This window comes from Octopus sinensis, linkage group LG1 (genome assembly GCF_006345805.1).
Source record: "Octopus sinensis linkage group LG1, ASM634580v1, whole genome shotgun sequence".
Taxonomy (NCBI): Eukaryota; Metazoa; Mollusca; class Cephalopoda; order Octopoda; family Octopodidae; genus Octopus; species Octopus sinensis.
Genome location: NC_042997.1, coordinates 161,409,840 through 161,430,736, shown reverse-complemented (window position 1 = coordinate 161,430,736; position 20,897 = coordinate 161,409,840). Strand labels below are relative to the sequence as shown.

General features: G+C 33.8%; 1 protein-coding gene across 1 annotated transcript in view; it reads left to right on the top strand.

Annotated features, from left to right (window-relative positions):
* LOC115210729 (titin) overlaps window positions 1-20,897 on the top strand; it is a 678,167-nt gene that overhangs the window by 595,098 nt on the left and 62,172 nt on the right. The window contains exons 312-314 of the mRNA XM_036506041.1: window positions 6,777-6,866; window positions 11,635-11,934; window positions 20,715-20,828. Coding sequence (XP_036361934.1) covers window positions 6,777-6,866; window positions 11,635-11,934; window positions 20,715-20,828 — 504 coding nt within the window. The remainder of the gene's footprint in view (window positions 1-6,776; window positions 6,867-11,634; window positions 11,935-20,714; window positions 20,829-20,897) is intronic.

The following is a 20,897-nucleotide window of genomic DNA, read 5'->3' as shown; positions in this document are numbered from 1 at the left end:
AAACACTGCAAATAGGCAAAGCACAGAAATTACACAAAAGCATACAGATGACATATGTCTAGATATAATAGTGTATGTGTGTCTGTGTGTATGTATGGTGTACATGTATTTATGTACATACATCTATACATACATTTGTACATACATCTATACATACATTTGTACATACATCTATACATACATAGATATTCTACTACCATAAGATATCTCCCAGACAGCAATACTCAACAACTCACACAGGTGAAGAAAAAAAAAAAAAAAGAATTCACTCTGATTGGTAGTAGAATAGTATTTTAACTGCTATTTCTAAATTTCGGTATGTAGTGAAGCAAATTTTGCTGAGCCCTAATTATAATCATACATACATGCATACATATGTATGTATGTATGTATGTATGTATGTATGTATGTATGTATGTATGTATGTATGTATGTATGTATGTATGTATGTATGTATGCATGTATGTGTGTGTGTGTGTGTGTGTGCGTTTGTGTATCTGTGTTTGTATATATATGTATGTATATATATATATGTATGTGAGTGTGAGTGCGAATACTTGTGTCTTCTTGGCTGGATATAGCATGTTATAACAAGCAGTACTATTCTGCAAAGCACGTCGGTCCATTGGTGAAATAGTAATTTGCTTGGAAATAGATGAGGGTTAATGACAGGAAGGGCATCCAGTGGTTGAAAATCTGCCTTAAAAAATCTGTCTCAATGATCTTTGTCCAACCCGTGCAAGCATTGAAAAGTGTATATATTATATATTAATGCTGAGCTTTTGTATTTTGTACCTTAAAAGTTCACATTTTTGGTTCTTGACAAAACATAAATGTGGTGCAAGAAATCTGTTACTCAAAAATATGGGAAAACTAGGGCACTAGGATGGCTTTTGATTGGCTACTGAAGTAAAACTGATAACGGAAAATCGCTAAAAGTGGCATAAGGAAAGAATGGTTGAATATGGTGTATTTAAATTCTAAAAGGTCAAGACTACCAAGTTAACAGGCATAAGCACATACTTGGTATTTATTTTTAATTGATCCTGCAAAGGATTAGAAGTGAAATGTACTTGGACTTAAGTTCAAATAGTTCAAATTTCCAAGCAAATTACTATTTCACCAATGGACCGACGTGCTTTGCAGAATAGTACTGCTTGTTATAACATGCTATATCCAGCCAAGAAGACACAAGTATTCGCACTCACACTCACATACATATATATATATACAGAAGAATGGTTTGGAAGGTAAAATATAACGTAACAAGAAACATACATGCACACATATTTATAAAGCATAGATATATGTGTGTGTAATATTTTCAATCATTATAATGAGGTGTGTGTATATGACGTGCATGCATTCATGTGTGTGCTTCTCATTATTTATTCTTATAATCTAAACTGTTTCATGTATTTAGATTCTTTTTTTCATGTTGCCATCTTTTGCAATTTCTTTGCTTCCACTTATTCCCTAGCATCCCATTAAAATGTACACCAGTGTCTTAATTTTTCCCATATATTTCAAATAACAGATTTTTGGCACCACATTTTGGCACCACATTTTGGCACCACATTTTATGTTTGTCTGAAGATCATAAATGTGAAACTTGAGGTCATGGAATACAAAAAAGTCAGCTTTAAGATATGCATATATGTATGTATGTATGTATGTATGTATGTATGTATGTATGCATGTATGCATTCATGTATGTATGTAACAGAATAATCTACTTTCAGTAATGAGCACACTCATACACATATATACATACATATAATATAATCATGTGTATCTATGTGCATACACACAAATACACACTCATATGCACATATGTATATAGCACATTTTGATTTTGTATGTTTGCATATAACATATATATGTATGTACATATATATATAATATATATATATATATATATGTGTGTGTGTGTGTGTGTGTGTGTGTGTATATATATATACAAACACACATATATATTTGTATATATATAGAAAGATATATATTTACATATACATACTTATACATATGTATATATATATGTATATATGTATATATATATATGTATGTATATATCATCATCATCATCATCATTTAGCGTCCGTTTTCCATGCTAGCATGGGTTGGACGGTTCTACTGGGGTCTGTGAAGCCAGAAGGCTTCATCAGGCCCAGTCAAATCTGGCAGTGTTTCTACGGCTGGATGCCCTTCCTAACGCCAACCACTCCGTGAGTGTAGTGGGTGCTTTTTACGTGCCACCCGCACTGGTGCCAGACAGAGCTGGCAAACGGCCACGAACGGATGGTGCTTTTTATGTGCCACCGCACGAGGGCCAGGCGAGGCTGGCAACGGACACGAAACGGGGCATATATATATATATATATATATATATATATATATGTATATATGTGTGCATATATATGTATATATATATATATATATATACATATATATATATGTATGTATGCATTTATGTATATATTATTCAAACATAAATCAAAATGTGAGTGCAGCATTTAGACAGACTCTTATAACAATCAACAATCAACTGACAAAGCACTTACCACAAATATAAAGTAATTGTGACCATAGAAATTACATTTGACAGTTTGTGTATTGAAAATAAATGAAGTATTTTAAATCAAAATGATCTAATCACCTCTATCTTCAATTTCACCTTGTATTCCACTGTCTTTTTCAACAAAGGTTAACTACATAATACTTTTCTGCTATCTTCGGGCAGACATGAAATTTAAGAATGTTTCCGGAAGATCTTGTACTTATTTTGAAATGTTAGGTGAAGTGATTCATGTTGAGTTGTGTTTCTTTCAAATGCAATACAGTATTAGGAAGTAGATTATACTCACAATACTGAAGGCAGGCTGCCCAATAATTAGACACAAGCATACAAACACATACATTCAAACACACACACACACAGACACACTGATATACATATGCATACACATTACATGAACACACTCATGCATACATACACATACACATACACCTAAACACACACCTATATATCTATACATGCATGTGTTTACAAACATAAACAAACAGTTATATTTAGATACCTAAATGCAGGCTGGAGCCACTATCTATTCGTCCAATCTGCTAGAAATAGTAGCAAATGTCCATGAAATGACACACTTCTTATTGTCTTGAAAAAAGAATGACATTCAACACTGGTTTTATATATACAAAAATGAGAGCATGGTCATGACCTGTATGATTTTGGTCATAGATCTGCTCAGTCAGGGCTGGCTCAGAGATAAACCACAGTAGCAATGAGATCTAAATATATCTAATTCATTCATTGTTTATGTTTTACACTGGCTTTTCCATACTGATATGGATTGGATGGTTGTTCTATGGCAGTGCTTCACACTAGAATGCCATTTCTCTCATTCACCCTTTTAGCTGCTTCTTATGAGCTGTTCCTATTCTAAAGATACATACATTCCTATTCTAAGATACATTCAATGAAATATCAAGTTAAGTGAAGATGTGTGGCTTAGTGGTTAGGGTGTTGGACACCAGATCATGAGATTGTGATTTTGATACCTGGACTAAGCAATGTGTCGTGTTCTTGAGCAAAACCCTTCATTTCATGCTGCTCCAGTCCACTCAGCTGGTAAAAATGAGTAATTCTGTGATGGACTGGCATCCCATCCAGCGAGAAATATATATGGCAGAAAAAAAACAAGAAACTAGCCCTAAGCTCCTTATGGAATAATGTGCACTAACCAATATCAAGGTATATTTTAAATTACAAAAATGGATTTATAAGAAATTGCAAAATGATTATAAATAAACAATAATATTTGATAGCTGTAGTTTACTTATTAGAGATAGTTTAAAATAAAATGATAACATGGGTACAGGGATGGTATTGTGTTACTCTGAGCGAGTGTCTTCTATCATAGACTTTGGACTCACTAGTACTATATAAGTGAAATTTAGAATAAATTTGATATATATAATATGTAATGAATTTATTATATACAATGCTTGGTTGTACTACAAGTTGTTGGGAAAGGGTGAAAGAGGAGGCAGAAGCCAATCAATAAAGTCAAGTAAAACAAGATTGCAACAGAAGCTATGAGGGCTGATTGAAAAGTTCCTAGGTTGATCAAGATACTCTTTTACCTGTTTCATTTATTTGACCGCTGCCATGCTGGAGCACCACCTTTAGTTGAGCAAATCGACCCCAGGACTTATTCTTTGTAAGCCTTGTACTTATTCTATCGGTCTCTTTTACCGAACCGCTAAGTTACGGGGATGTAAACACACCAACATCGGTTGTCAAGTGATGTTGGGTGGGACAAACAGACACACACACATATATGATGGGATTCTTCCAGTTTCCATCTACCAAATCCACTCACAAGGCTTTGGTCAGCCCAAAGCTATAGTAGAAGACACTTGCCAAGGTGCCATGCAGTGGTACTGAACCTGGGACCATGTGGTTGGTAAGCAAGCTACCTACCACACAGCCGCTTCTGCGCCTCTCATGAAATATGACCAAGTAGAGTTTATTTTTCTGCATAGTCCCCCTTGTGGTCTACATACTTCTTCCATCGGTGTTGCAGTGCTTGGAGATCATTGGCGAAGAAGCTTTCATTCTGTTCATCAAAAAAAAATCATCACCTGGAGATATAACGTTATCATCATTGGGATACTGCTTCCTAGCCAAGTGTTTATTCATATTGAGGAACAAACTATAGTCAGATGGGGCTAAATTAGGAGAATAGGGAGGCTGATCAACCAGTTCAAAGCCATAGTCACACACAGTAGCCATTGAAACTAAGGACTTGTGTGTTGCAGCATTGTCCTGATTAGCATTTTGTCAGTTTTCCTGGGTATTTGATCTGAAAGTCTCCTATAACTGCCTCAGCAAGTGGACATAGTACTCTTCTTTGATAGCCAATAAACACAATGCCTTTTGCATCCCCAAAAGCCAAAGTCAACACCTTCTCTGCTGATGAAATGACCCTTGGCTTTCTTTGGAGCAGGTGAGGAGGGGTGTTTCCACTGCATGGATTGTCTCTTTGTATTTGGCTCAAATTGATGAAGCCAACACTTATCCTGGGTTAGGAAACATTCAAGGAAACCAGCAGGATCTGCCTCAAACAATGTCAGATTTTTCCATGATGTGATCAGCCTGGTGTGCTTTTGGTCAGATGTCAGAAGATATTGCACTCACTGAGCAGAAAAATTCATCATGCTTACTTCCCAACCACATGGTTCTAGGTTCAGTCCCACTGCATGGCACCTTGGGCTAGTGTCTTCTACTATAGCCTCAGGCCAACCAAAGCCTTGTGAGTGGATTTGGCAGATGGAAACTGAAAGAAGCTTGTTATGTATAAATAGATGTGTGTGTGTGTGTGTGAGAGAGATTCTGTCTATGTTGTCCCCTAATCACCACTTGACAACCAGAGCTGGCATGTTTATGTCCCTACAATTTAGCTGTTTGGCAAAAGACATTGATAAAATAAGTACCAAACTTTAAAAGTTTAAGTATTGGGGTTGATATATTAAACTAAAAATTCTTGAAGGCAGTGCCTCAGCATGGCCACAGTTTAATAACTGAAACAAGAAAAAAAATGCCGAGTTCATTGTGCAGAATATCTTCAGCTCTCTCATGCGATATGTTAATAGCATTGGCTATTTGATTTATAGTCAATTGCCTGTCATCCATTGCCATGTGATGAGCATGATCAATGTTTTCCTTGGTGGTGGCAGTTGCAAAATGTCCAGACCTTGGGTCAATTTCTAAACTCTCCCTTCTGCTAAATTTAGCTGTCCAATTTTGCACTCATCCCCTAATGTAGCAACCATGTCAGCATGAATGTCATTAGAGGCTAAACCGTTTTTCTGCAGGTACTTGATAACACAACAATGCCAAATTTCGTCCATTTTCAAGAGAAGTCGATTCTGGTTACTTTTGAAGCAGCCTTTTTTTAATAGGTAGATGTCAGTTCATCTGGAAAGAAATAATACAGTTATTAATGAGAAGGGTTAAGATTAATGCATGCAAGGTTTCACAGCTCTAGCAACACTCCTTCATAGTCAGCCTATGAACTTTTCAGCTTACCCTTGTAAAAGTGCATGCACAATACACTGGATAAAACAGAAAAAGAGAGAAAAGTGGACTGTAAAATAATACCCATTAACAAGAAAAAATGTCTTTGTTCTCTTTTACTTTTTCCTAAACTAATGGGCATTGCAAAATGTCATCTTTTTTTTTTTATATATATATAAAATGTTGTCAGTGTTAAGAACTTGAAATATTAGAAACTACACATATACAGAAAAATTGATAAGTATTCTCCAGAATAAATTGCAGACTAAAAACAGAATGAAAAATAATTATTATTTAGGAGACAGATTATTGAAAGTTGATTTTTGCCCAATATTACCAAGATGCTACTCAAGATAAATAGGATGTGAAGTTGACAATACTGTAAAAGATAATTATCTATCTATCTATCTATCTATCTATCTATCTATCTATCTATCTATCTATCTATCTATCTATCTATCTATCTATCTATCTATCTATCTATCTATCTCTCTATCTATCTATGTGTGTGTGGATGTGTAAAAAAGAAGGTGGCTAACAATTGAAAATTTGATAAAAAAAGAAGTGTATGTGTATAGATATCTGACTATTATTATATTCTTCATGCTGTCATATGTGCCTGATGATTTCAAATATATTCCTGACTATTTAAATATTACAAGTTCAATAATTTTTATTTAATATTCAGCACCTACTCCATCAACATCAATGGAGGAAGAGAAAGTTGAAAAGCTTCTTCTGCCATCTGTCACATTTAATGATCCTATGGTTTTGATCAGTAAGTATTTCAAAAAGAAATATATCCTATTATTGTACTTGACAATGACATTTTGTAAAGTGAAATACTGATTTCTGGTGAATTTGAGAAATGTCTGGTTTTCTAGTTTGCTTCAGATGATAGATGCTGATTATATCTTATATACATCAAATTTTTTAAGTTACCGTTTTTACAGAGATTTTTCAAGATTCTGTGAAGCAAGGTTTTATTATCAGGTCATCCCATAAGTTCTGTCCGAATTCTGAATAAAGAAAGCAAGTGATCAAATGTTATATTTAATTGAAATTTAATCATCAATGTACTTTCCCAGATTATCTATGACTTCCTTCCATCTATTTACAAGTTTTTTAATCCCATCTATGTAAAATTCTTTTGGTTTCAAAGCAAAGAACTCTGAAATGTCAGTTTTGACCTCCTCCTGGCTTGCAATACAAAACAATTGATAGTCTGAAGGACCAAGGTTTGGAGAATAAGGTGGATGAAGAATTTTTTCCCAACCAAGCTCTTCGATCTTCTATGATGTGATCTTTGCAGTGTGGGGTTGCGCATTGTCCTGATGAAACATCCCTCATTTTCAATTCACTAAAGCGGGTCTTTTTTCTTCAAATCATGGTTCAAACACTCTAATTGTAGGTGTAGACTTGAGCATTGATAGTTGCATTAGGTGGTAACAATTCAAAGTGAATTACTCCTTTGTAATCCACCAGATAGAGAGAAGAAGCTTTTTCCATGAAGTTCCCTTCTTGGTTGTGGTTGAACTTTTTCCCTTTTACCAAACCACTGTTTACGACGTTTAACATTTCGGTAGAAAATTCATTTTTCGTCACAAGTCTTTCCAAAAAGAGTGAAGTGAGTTCGCGAGAATGGAGAGAAGAGCAGATGGGAACTTAGGATTTGTGGTTACTTTCAGACAATTCATGAGGCATCAATTTTCCAAATTTAGGAACCTTTCCAAGTTGTTGAAGATGACAATGAACAGTTGTATGGTTTGAACTAAGCTTTATTGCCAATTCTGCAAGTGATAATGCAGGATTTTCTTCAATTAATGCCTCAAGGAGCTTATCATCAAACTCAACTGGACATCCTGTTCTATCTTCATCTTCAAGGCTGAAATCTCCACTTCTGAATTTTGCAAGCCATCTTCTGAAAGTTCTTTCATTCAAGCATTCTTTCCCATAAACTAAGTGTATGTTTCAAGTCGCTTTGGCTGCAGAGTTTCCTTTTTTGTACTCATAAAGCATTATGTATCTCAAATGCTCTTTGGATACATCCATGTTTGAAAGGGTTTTAATCAAAGAAATTTTAATTCTATTATTCTGTAAAATAATATTTAATTAGTTTAAATGTACACAAATGCATAAAAATAATTTTTGATTCCATTAGACATTCTAAAATACTATTAAATTTCATTCAATTTTAAAAAAGGTAAAATCAAACAGAACTTATGGGATGACCTGATGCATTTTGTTGACTGTAAAACTTCTAGTTGTTACTAAGTGTAACAAAAGTGTAGCCTAAGTGTAACATAAAAGAAGCTTAAGTGTAGCTAAAAAGTAGGCTACATGTAGCCAAAATATTGCCAAAAAAATGAGTTTAAGAGTAATTCAAATGTAACCAAATTATAATTATATACACCCAAAGCATAGCCAAAGAGTATCATGAGTTTGACCAAGTGTAGTCTAAGTGTAGCTTAAGTGAAAACCAAAGACTAGAACCCATATTACCAAAATGAAATCAAAATGTAGCTTAAGAGAAACTTAAGTGTAACTAGTGTTACAAAATTATAGTCCAACATAGACAAAGTGCAGACTGAATGTAAGTGTTGTCAAAATGTAGTCTAAATCTATCTAAAATGTAACTAAGATGTAGCCTAATAATAGTCAAATGAAGCTAAAGAGTAGTCTAAATACTGAATCATTAAAATTTGAATGAAAGTTTGGTAAAAGTTTTATTTACCCTATTTGAAATTTTGATCTTTTTTATGTTCAAATACCAAGTGTAAATGATTAAAACAAATATTTTTAAACCATAAGTTGTAGTAGCTGAAAATTAAAACTACATCTCTGACTCACTTCCATGAGAAAATACCACTGCATATCACTGATGGGTAACCAGAAGAATCAGTTGGACTATATGCCTTGCAGCATTTAGATATAATCTTTCATGTTCTGAATTCAAGTCCCTATGAGGTTAACTTTTAATTTCAGCCTTCCAGGGTTGATAAAATTAAGTGCTAATTAGTATGGGGATGATTTCTATAATATATTCTAGATGTGTATGAATTATAATATTTTCTAGATGTGAATGAAATTGTAATAAAGTATCAAGGCCACTACTGGGGGTAATATAATAACTAAAGAAGCTAACAACGAATTCTTTAGATGATCACTCAAGCCAATACAACTAACAGCCAAATCCCCCTCATACCACACTCTGTTGTCTTTTAAAATGAAAAACACAGAAGATAATATAGACCAAGAAAAAAAAAACGTACAAAATTATATAATTTTGCACATGACGTTAAAAAATTTACTTCTCAATCATATTGGCTTGAGCCCTATCCTACTATGCACAAAGAAGGACTTCTAATTCTCAAAGGAAAAAAAAAAAAGAAGTTCAACTTACATTATAGATTCCACGGATTTGGGTTTGATGAAAACTGCGATTGGATATAATCCTGCTACTTGTAGCCGCTTGATTGCGTTACCACTGACGTCCAAAATGCAGTGTTTGCCCTGAACAAAGAACATTTTAAAACAGAAGATTAAACATAGTTTCATTTTAATCAAGCTGAAGATGTGTTTGTGTATGTGTATGTGTAGGTAACTAATACTTAAATTTCAAGTTGTTCAACCATCTTCCCAAGTATTAAAGACAGGTAGTATCTCCAATCTAAACATCAGACGTTTATGATTTTTAGTCAACAGAGCTCAAGTCTTTTTGTTATGTGTAGTCCTAAGGTCTGTCCACTGTTCAACAATGACTGGAGATATTTTGGTCATCTGACTCATGGATCTAAACCTTTGAAGGAGTCTATACAGTGACTATTTTCATAAGATTAAGCATGGTCTTATTAAATTTAAAAACATAGGCACAACATTTTAATCATACCCATCTTATAATAAAATATGGTAACTGGGGTATATCGGCAAACATCCAGTTGGGAAGAATAGGGTTGAGCAGAAATACGCATCATAGAAGGAAAAGTGTAAATAAATGTGGAGAGTGGGCGCCTACCTTTTCTGCAACTTCCTTCACTGACGCAACACTAGTTCCGTAAAGATTGTCATTGTACTGGCCAGCTTCAATGAAAAGATGGTTTTGAATGTCTCGCTCCATTTGCTCTTGAGATGCAACAAAATGGTAGTCACGGGCATCAACTTCGTTCTCTCTCCGTTGTCGGGTAGTATCTGTAAGTACAGATGAGAAGATGGTAGTGAAATAAGGGTGGCCTTGTACTAATAGACCTTCAGCAAAGAGTAACTGACTGATTAATATTATAATATCTGCTGTAAGTCTGAGATGGAAGAGATTATGTGTTTGTTATATGAGAATTAGAAAGAGTGTTTGAGGAAAATATCATCGGGTGGACAGTTTCACATGAATTGGCCAGCTGGAGGGGTGCCCTGGTTCCATTTGTCTGGTTTTTACAGATGGATGCCCTTCTTAATGCCAACCATTTTGGAGAGTGTACCAGGTGCTTCTATGTGACACTGGCGTGAGTTCTTTTACATGGCACCGTCACAACAATATTTTGAACAAATTCACTCATGAGGCTTCTCCAAGGAAGATTGGTTTCCACAAATCATATTTGAAAAGGAACAAACACAAAGCACATTATCAAACGCGAAATCAGTGTGATGAAAGAGAAGGAAGGTTTCATTCATCCGCTTCTGCTACTGCTGCTGGACACGAGAATGGATTTACTTTAATACAAGGTAAAGGATTATGTACCCGCTCTGCTACAACTTTCAAGACATGGTCGACAGTACCTTCGCCAGGAAAAAAAGTTTCTACAGTTTCTTGAAGAGTATGTTTTCGCTTCTGTGCCATTTCACCATTATCTCCGGCAGGTGAAGTATCTTGAACATCTTTGTACAAAGATTTCACCAATTCTTCTCGCTTGAGAAGGTTTTCTTCCACTAATTTTGCCATGATAGTATTATTTTCTTTGATTAAATTATCGAGATACTCCATAACAGATTTAGCTTCTCTTTCGTTTAATTCAATTCTTGATTTAATGCAGCTTTGTGAGAAAACCAAATAACTGGTTCTTTTTTTTTGACAAAGTCCCTTACTGTATTTGTTCCACATTAAGTTACAAATACTCCATTGTTACATTTGCTATCATACATTTAGTAAACCAATTACTAGCTAACTAAAAACCTATAACCAATGATATTATTGTTTACAAGCTGCAATATATATGTACATAAAATATACTTCTCTTAAATTTTTCATTATGAAAATTGAATAAATTTCTGGCTGCATTGCACTTACGTAATATGATTTAAAGCATTATTATTCTTCATTATTAAATTAAGATCTGTTAATTTCATTAAGACAATGAAATTAATTGTTAACTTTAGAATGGCTATCCAATCAAAACTGTTTTTTATTTTCATCATATTTTCAGTAACAGTTTTTATAATTATCTTTTTTTTAGAAATTTCATTAAAATTAAGACTTCTACAACTTCACTTTATATAATTTAATGTTAATGTTTTGAAAATTTCTAAATTTAATATATATTTTTCATTTATTTAAGGTCCTCCTAGGGCTCCAAAGGGTCGTCCAAAAATTACTGAAGAATCTGAAAGCAGTCTTATCTTGAGTTGGAAACCTGCTCGTGTCCCATCTTATGCAAAAAACTGTTGTATTACATATGTCATTGAAATACGTGAACCACCAGCACTTCAGTGGAACTCTGTTGCTTCAGGGATAACAGAGACCACCCATACTTTAAATGACCTTAATTCTGAGCAAGATTATATGTTCAGAGTCAGAGCAGCCAATGAATTTGGTACCAGTGATCCTTCACTACCAGCAACTTTACACAGGGAAATTGGTAAAGTATTTTATAAGTTTTATTTGTATTTGTTTGTGATTTTAATCAAGAAAAATGGACCAAGCCCTTAATTTGTTTTGTATGTCTGAGTCTGGTGAGACTGATGTAGTTAATATTCACTTTGAACAGTTACTAGTTGACATCTGTATGGAAAATAAGCACAGAAGGGTAATCCAGAGTGCTGATGCTTAGAGAAGGGAGGATGGAGCTTAGTGGTTAGCCTGGGAGGAGAATTCATGTCAGTATGTATGGATGAAGAGAAAAGTGGCAAATGTGTGTTCTTATTTAGGTTTTGGATATTACACTGTTTCACAATGCCTTTAACTTTCTGTGAAGTTTTTTTTAAATTCTGCAGTAAAAAACATTTAATCAGCATATAAAATGTTTCTATGAACATTTAAACTTGAAAATTCTCCCTTATTTCATTTAGTACTTATACATATAGAAAAGGGTAGAGAACAGAGATTCGAGGAACAATTAGTAGCTCACTAAATTTGTCAACATTAAATTTTAAACCCCAATCCTGTGCAGAAAGTAGACAACTATTCTGAGTCATTAATAAACACCTGGCTTTAAACAGAACTAAATGAAATCATTAATTCAGGAAGATAAATGCAAAGTATAATTGTTTGTTAAAGCAGTCTATTGTTCTTAATTTGGGATTTGTAATTCATCATTATCACCATCGTTGTTTTTGTATTAGATTGGACGGTTGGACAGTTACCAATGAGCTAGAATACTGTGGTGAGCACCAAAGCAGACATTGGAGCTCAGTGTAGCCCTCTGGTTTATCAGATCCTGCTAACTCATGATAGCATGAAAGACAGACTGCAAATAATGATGATGATGATGATGATGATGATGATGATGATGATGATGATGATGAAGATGATGATTTTCCATTCTGGAATGGGTTGGATGGGACTTTTTATAGTCAGGTGCTTTCTTGATGCCAAGCCCTTTAAGTTGTCTCTTATAACATGTAAGGTCACTGTAAATCTAATCTAAAAGCTGAAATATATACTTGAAAAGAACTTTCACTTGAAAGAGACATTTGTTCTTCATTGTCCTACTATAAGCTCAAACTAAATATTATCTAGGGGAACCATGTCATGCAATAACATTTCTATGATCTCAGCTTCTTTCAAAACTTGGACTATCTCCATGAGGCCTCTGTAATTTTTATCTCTCCACAGATTTTCATTTCAGTTTTCTCACTTTCTCTCTCCTGTGTATATTTATTTAGTAGCTTACAATACCAGTCATTGGAGACATTTCACAGATATTTTTAGCATTTTAGTAAATTTCCATGATAAACTGCAGCTTTCTTTATCTTTTCTTTCATTACCTTGTTGACCATACTGAAACTAATCTCAATATCCAACACTTTTGTTCATTCCACCCTTCAGGAGGGCTCTTCTTATATTTGCAATTCTTATCCATCAACCTCTTATGTTATGGGCAAATGTGTTATGTTACTATGGACACACATACCCCAATAATACTTAATGTATCACATCTCATACCCAGTATTAAAAAACCTTCAACAACAAAGATATCTTCTGTCATATGATTACCTTTAGTTCTAATTCTAATCATGGCTGCTAATAAGCAGCTTATGTAGCTTGTTGGTTCATAAAATATAGTAACTATTAGTTACTGGTAATAATTTGTCCATTTCTACTAAAGCTATTGAATTTCCAACAATAGCAGCTTCTTTCTTTTAGAGCCAGAGTAAATAAATATACATCTCTCTCTCCCTCCCCTCTTTCTCTCTCTCTTTCTACATATATTCATTTAGTAAATACTCTAATTAATTACATACCAATCATTAAATCTACCTACACTCTTTGAAAATATACTGTATTCCTTATGTGATGTGGTTTACTTCTTTTCAGATTATTCATTTGTAATAGATGCTTTCATCAACTGTATTTGTGTAAGCATGTTTCATCTTTATTGTTAATAAATATTTAGTTTCTAGATTTTCCTTCCAAAATTTCTACTTTGTTTAGCTTTCTATATAATTATACATTTTACATTTCTCTTTGTCTCTTCATTAACATTATGTTCTTAATAATTCTGTGCAGTATTTCCATTTTACCAATATCTTCACTTTCTTATCTGTCAATTTTTTATAATTTCACAAGCAATCAAACCCTGACCGACTCACCCTTTTTGTCATATTATAATCAAAACTATTTTATCCATTATATTCATTCATTTTTAAGGTACTAGGAGAAACAGTGACTGTATTTGACTGCTAATTTTAGCAAGTCAGTTTGGGGATTGTAGGAAGAAGAAAACAATATCTTACATTCAACCTTTTTCCTAAAGACATTAACAACATGAAGGATACAAAATACTTATGATTTAGAACCAATGTGGGACACAACGCATCCTGCTCATAAATTACTCTTTAATATGCAACACTTGCTACTGGTGATCTGTATATTATTGCTATAAAATAGAAAAACCATTATGAATGACAATAATCACAATATTTTGCCAATAATTTCAGAGATAATTTTAAGAATTTTGTGTTTTGCAACAGAAGAATACTGCAAATGATAATTACAAACTCTGCAATTTAGAACACTTGTGCAATGGCAAGATTTTGAAGCTTAGCCATATACAAATCATAAGAAATATAATTCAAACAGGAAATAATGTATATGTCCCTAATGGGAGTCAAATGAGAGATAATTTCCATGAAATCTTGGCCTTCTGTAAAGACATTTCTTTATGAGCTTTGAGTATTTTTGTTTAGTTTGAAGTTTCTCGGGAAACAATTCATTATAATGTATCAATTTGGCTTTCTCTGATCCACATGCTTTTAGCTCTGGAGTATTTCGGCATTCAGTTATGAGGCATTCCTAACATGACACATTCCACAAATACTGCATTGATAATTTTATCTTTAAAACTTCAACCTAATGAAGCTGTTTCCTTAGCAACTTTTTCACAGTGGACATTCAAGCTGATCATCAACTATAACCTGTGAAGGTTATGGGTCCTGCCTCATCTCTTTGGGCTAAAATTTGGAAATAAAAATATACATATAAAGCAGCTAAACATAAAATAACAGTGTAAAAACAGTAGAACCCAAGGACAAGTGATATTATGCATTGGCAAGCAGTAAGAAATAAAAGTAATATAAATAATTCAAACTGTAGAATAAATGTTATGTTCTTAGGAGGAAGATAAGACTAATGTTTCAGGCAAAACCATTTATATGAGAGTAATGAACTGTCAACTGGTGTGGATGGATAAACTGCATTATCCAAGGAGTTCCCAATTAGGTTATTATCATTGAAGTTGAAAAGTTTCAAATTCAATAGCAATGTTTTCAGGAAACCTTTCATTTCATGTGAAACTTCATTAAGGAATTGTGGTTAGACTTTGATCTAAAAATGTTGTGATAAATCTAATCTAATTTTATCAAATTGATAAAATCCTGAAGGAGTTAGGCTTTCTTAAATTTGCTTGAGTTCTCTAAATGCTTGAAACAATTATATACAATAGCTTCTTACTATTATTAAGCTACTATCAAATTAGTTTTAGATGATAAGTTTACATGGGTTTTAGTGATCTTCATTAAGTGGCATTTACTTCTTTATAAATGGTAAATTTTATGGAAGTTCAGTCTTTAGTAATGTAATGTCTCCATGGACATTATATGTGGAATTACATTGTTGAATATGCTTCAGCAAAGGATAAAACTGGAGACTATGCTGTATACTATAATTACTTGTCCACTGATTAAATAATTAAGTAGCGTACCAAAGGACTGATAGAGCAGAAGTAATTAAGCAATAAAGATGGTATTGCCTTTGTCATTTGAAGAGATAACCAACAGCTTCTTGTGAGTAATTCAAAGTTGATGTTTAGTATAAAACTTGAAAAACTAAAATAAAAGCCTGCTCTTCAATAAAATTTCATTATTGTGAAATATGGGAGGGAAGTGTATATTTCTACTTATAAAATTCTCCTTTCATCACTGGAGTGCTTATTTTCCCATTTTATTATTATTATGATTATTACTGTTATTGCCATTGTTGTTGTTGTTATTATTGTTGTTGTTGTTATTATTATCATTGTGTTTGTTTGACTGGTTAAATATAGAAATCGTACTGTGGTATGTTTAGCACATAGATATGAAAGGAATTGATGCCTATGTTGGTACCAAAGGAATTCCTTTTTTTGTTGACTGGATAGGTTATATGACACATGATGACACATATAAGAGGAATGTGGTACTATGCAGTAGTGAAAGCTTTATGAGGTAAACAGAGAAAATTAATTGAGAAAAAAAGAGTTGACTGTAACTGAAAGGATATGCAGTTAAAACCTCACTGGCAAGCTGTGTGCAAATTACCTAAGAAAACAACACAATGCATGCAGAAGTTGCTTCAAAGAAATGATATTTGTATGACTATATAATGCTGCATAAGTAGAAAGAAAAGTTGCTGTAGCATATGCTACTTCATAGTGAATCTAAGAGAACTCAACACTGGTATATTTCAGTATTTTCTTTTTATCTTAGTGAAGGGTCATGGCCACTGCCATTCAAAGAGCCTCTGAGATGATGGAAAAGAATCCTTAAACTGAATACCTGGTCTAAACACTGGCAACAGAGTGAGCTCTGCCATAGGACCCAAGAGCCAAGCTGCAGTGTTAAACCAAGTATTAAATTAAGTCTACCCCTAAATAGATAGCAACAGGTTTTGAGCTCAGAATATAAAGAGGTGGGATAAATGCTGCATGACATCCCATCTGATGCTCTACTGTTTCTATAAATCCATCACCTCAACCTGGTACTTGATTTATCAGCCTTTAAAGGATGAAAGGCAAAGTTTAACATATAGTACTTGACTTGAACTCAGAATACATACTACAAAGTATTTCACCTGTTACTCTAAGAACTCTATCAAATCATTGCATAGTGATCTGTGCTAGATGCTCTCAAATACTGGAAGGAAGTAGTTAAATCTGTGTTCTAAGGATTAAACAATAATCGTTAAAATGGAGGAAGGTTTTTCTGGATATTCATACCACCCAGGATGAACACTCTGGCATTTGAAGGAGGATTATAATAAAGTTTGTATTTTTAGTAAATGCAATGGTATTAGTGGTTGTGTTGGCAGTGATAGTTGTAGTAGTAGTGGTGGAAGTGTTGGTGGTAGTAATGTGATAATGAGGATGGTCATGGTGTTAGAGATAATGTAAAGGATTGTGTTGATATGATTATATCTTCTATATATTTTGCTCATATTCCATACACATGCATACACAACCATGCACATACATACATGCACCCCTACACATGCACACATATATGGATGCATACAAACATACATGCATACACACACACACTCTCATATACTCATACATGTACACATAAGTCACTATCGTCATCGTCATCGTCATCATCATCATCATCATCATCATCATTTAACACCTGTGTTCCAAGTTGACATGTGTAGGACAGTTTGACAGGATTTGATGGGTCCCAAGACTGTATTATGTTCCAATGTTAACTTTGGCATGACTTTTGCTGCTGGATACCCTTCCTAATGCTGACCACTTTACAGCATGTGTCAGGTGCTTTTATTCATAGCATCACTACTAGTGAGATTGCTATGCAACATTAGGCCATGATTCTCTTTAACTGGCTGGGGCGACAGTAGAGAAGAAGGTGGCACCATGCTGCTAGATAAGAGGTTAAAGTATGAAAGAAAGAGCCTGAATAGAACCAGTTTCCTGCTGTAGAGAATCTACATAGTCACTCACATAATACAAGAGAAACTGGGAGTGATTAGGGTGAAGCTAGAAAGAGATAAAATAGTTGATGAGGCATCAGGGTAGACCTTCAAGTGGTAATCAAGAATAGAGAATCTTTCACCATTCTATAAAGTTTATTTATCTAGAGCTACATGACTTAGGGAACTAGCAGAAAAGAGCAATGACAGAGAAATAACCATGATGAGTAGGGTAGGTGAAAGGGACAAAAGTGAAATGGTAGAAACAGAGTAATTGGAGTAAGAAGATAGAAACTGATTAAGTGAAGTGAAGGGATGAGAAGCTGATTGATAGTAATAGAGGATGTTAAATGCTTGGACTGAATGATGAATGGTATTAACAAGTGACCCTGGGGATGGGTGGGTCGTGAAGGAGTATAAAAGGAGAATGGTAAAGAGTGCACAGTACATGCAGATCTGATGTGATTTTCATATTTCATAAATTTCATATAGACAGAGGTAGGATGATAAGAATGAGAGAGGGAGGAGGTTATGTGTTAGTGAGAAGAGGGGGTCAGAAAGGTCCAGTAATATCCCTAGATACACTGGAAGCATGGTACAATGGGTAGGAGATATCCACTTCCACAGGTGCACTGATTTTCACCTGCACTGTGTCCCCATTGTTGATGATGTCTTTGTCGTCTCTTTTGTGAGATGCACCATCTTCAAATCAGTCTTCATTATTTTGTTCCAAGGCTCACCTGGTCCCTGTTTTCCCCAAGTTCTATTTACTTTCAGTGTATCTCACTTTTTTGTACACCTGTCCTTCTATATATGTGTCATATTCCCATCTATACTTGTCTCTTACACTCTATATTGAGCTTTGTGAATATTTTATATATGGTGCACAGAAGACTTTTAGCTATATAAGCCTTTTCTATCTGCCTTTATGTGCAATAAAGTGCTTATTATATCCTACCAACTTTTAAGGATTTTGGTTTTCATGCAGTATTCAATAAAGAGTTTAGTAAGTAACTTTAACATAACTTCTCTTGTTATATTGTCCTGGGGCTTTACTTCTCTTGATTGTATGTTCTCATTCATATAATGTAATTTTTAGAACTTGTAGCCATTAGAGATTCAATCATGTTATCATCTTTTGTAAGGTCATTGATATTTCTGTCATTGAAACCTAGCTTTTGGTAGCTCACTAATCTTTCTACCATTCTATTTCTGTTTTCTGTGACTCTGTTGTAATGAAGTTATTCGGAATTTTCCTTTCTTTATTTTCTTTTTAATAGATTTCAATGATTTTTGTCTTGAATTTGTTTTTTTCATTTTCTTCTTGTCTGTTTATTATGACCTGCTTTTCATATCTCGATTAGCTGAATTGATTGCGAAATGTTTTATGCCTCTTCATCAAACTCAATATTTCATGAGATACTTTATAGGTGATTTTATTAAATTGCTATTCAAAGTTGTAATGTCATTTTGTATTTGATGCTGTTAGTGAGGTGTCAAGGTCAACATGAAGATGAGAAATTATGCTCTTAATCCTGATTGGTTTACTTTTGAAGAGGAATTATTTCTGTTTTTTTTTCTGGAAGTCATCTTGGAGCTTGTCTCTGGAAGAGCAGAGAAAAATAGAAGCATGTTAAGAACAGCTTGATATTCTCATGAATATATATTATGCTTATAAGAATGTGGAAGACCAAGCAACAATACAGCAAAAATAAACAAAATTGCATGGCGTTATTATCTTTATAAGATCATGGATATTAAAAGTTGATTCTGAAAGGTCACAGAAGAGAAACTGTGAACAACAATAAATAAGATGGTGGGATAAACAAGACCAATGTAACAAAAATTGGTGAACAAGAAACTAAAACTGAAATATAAGAAATATAAGAAAGAACTTTATTCAGCAGTGAGAGAGCAATGTGCATATGTTCATTGGTTTTGTTATACTGAAGAAAGGGGCAATTATAGGTTCTCCATCTCACTTTACTCCATATTCTGTGATCAACGTTTTCTGTTGGCTTCATGTCTTGAATGAATGAAGGTCTCTTTTATCACTTGGGTACATAACAACTTCATTGGTGTTAATGCTACAATATAATATATAGTACTTCATCCACTGTGTTAACAAATAAAATGAGCCATCATATGATGAAGAGAATTTTTAGTCTTGTCCTGTTGAGGACATGGCACTTCTATGATATCATGAGAAAATGCACTCAGTACACTATGTAAACTGATTAGTGTTAGGAAGGTCATACAGCTGTAGAATTCATAGTTAAAACAGAATAAGAGCAAGACATAGTCCTTTGACCTATCTAGGAGAACAGCAACACTGAATGAAAGTCATATTGGCCTGTCCAACCAGTGCCAGCTTGGAAAGTGGATGTAAAATGATGATGATGGTGATGATGATGAGGGTGACAATGGCAAAATATATTATCAAATACAAACTATATGGTAAAAATTATCAAAGAACAGAACTTGTATTGTAGATCCCAAATAGAAATTGTTGCTGTTTATCTCCAGATTAACTGGCTTGAGTAGACATAGTCAACAGTCTTCCTAAGGTGTTTAGGAGTACATGGTCTAACATATTATTTCCTTATTGAAGGCCTATTCTTCTGCTCTCTGGATGGTTGATATATCTCACTTGCATTGACCTCTTCATATTCATGGAAAGTAGAGCAAGTTAAAATACAGATGCAGTTTTAGATCTAAAAATTACACATCCATAAAATGAGTCTCAATTGAATAGTATTTTTGTGACTATGTTTCTAAGAAACAGACTATGTGCTACAATTAATTTTCCAGCATAAGTAAGATATTTTGAAAGATTTACTAAAATATGTGTATCTTTATATGTTGGTAGATTTCATGTTGGTGTTAAACATGAAATTTCACTTATCATTTATGTTATGAGATTTTGATCAAGATTTTCTTTAAATATGAACATTTTAGTTGAGGCATCTAAGACAGAATGGTATTAAAAAGACTTGAATAAATTTTCTCTCTTTTTAGATTATTTGAAACAACTGCAAAGGCAGCTTTCAACTGAAAGTTCCATTTTAATGAGTCCAGACCTACTCTCTCCAGATGATGCTAGTTCCTTTTTCGATTCGGAATTCAAAACCCGTAAGTAATAACACTTTTCTAATCATAGTGTGAAATATATTTTCCATGTTCTTTCATTGCTTATCGGAA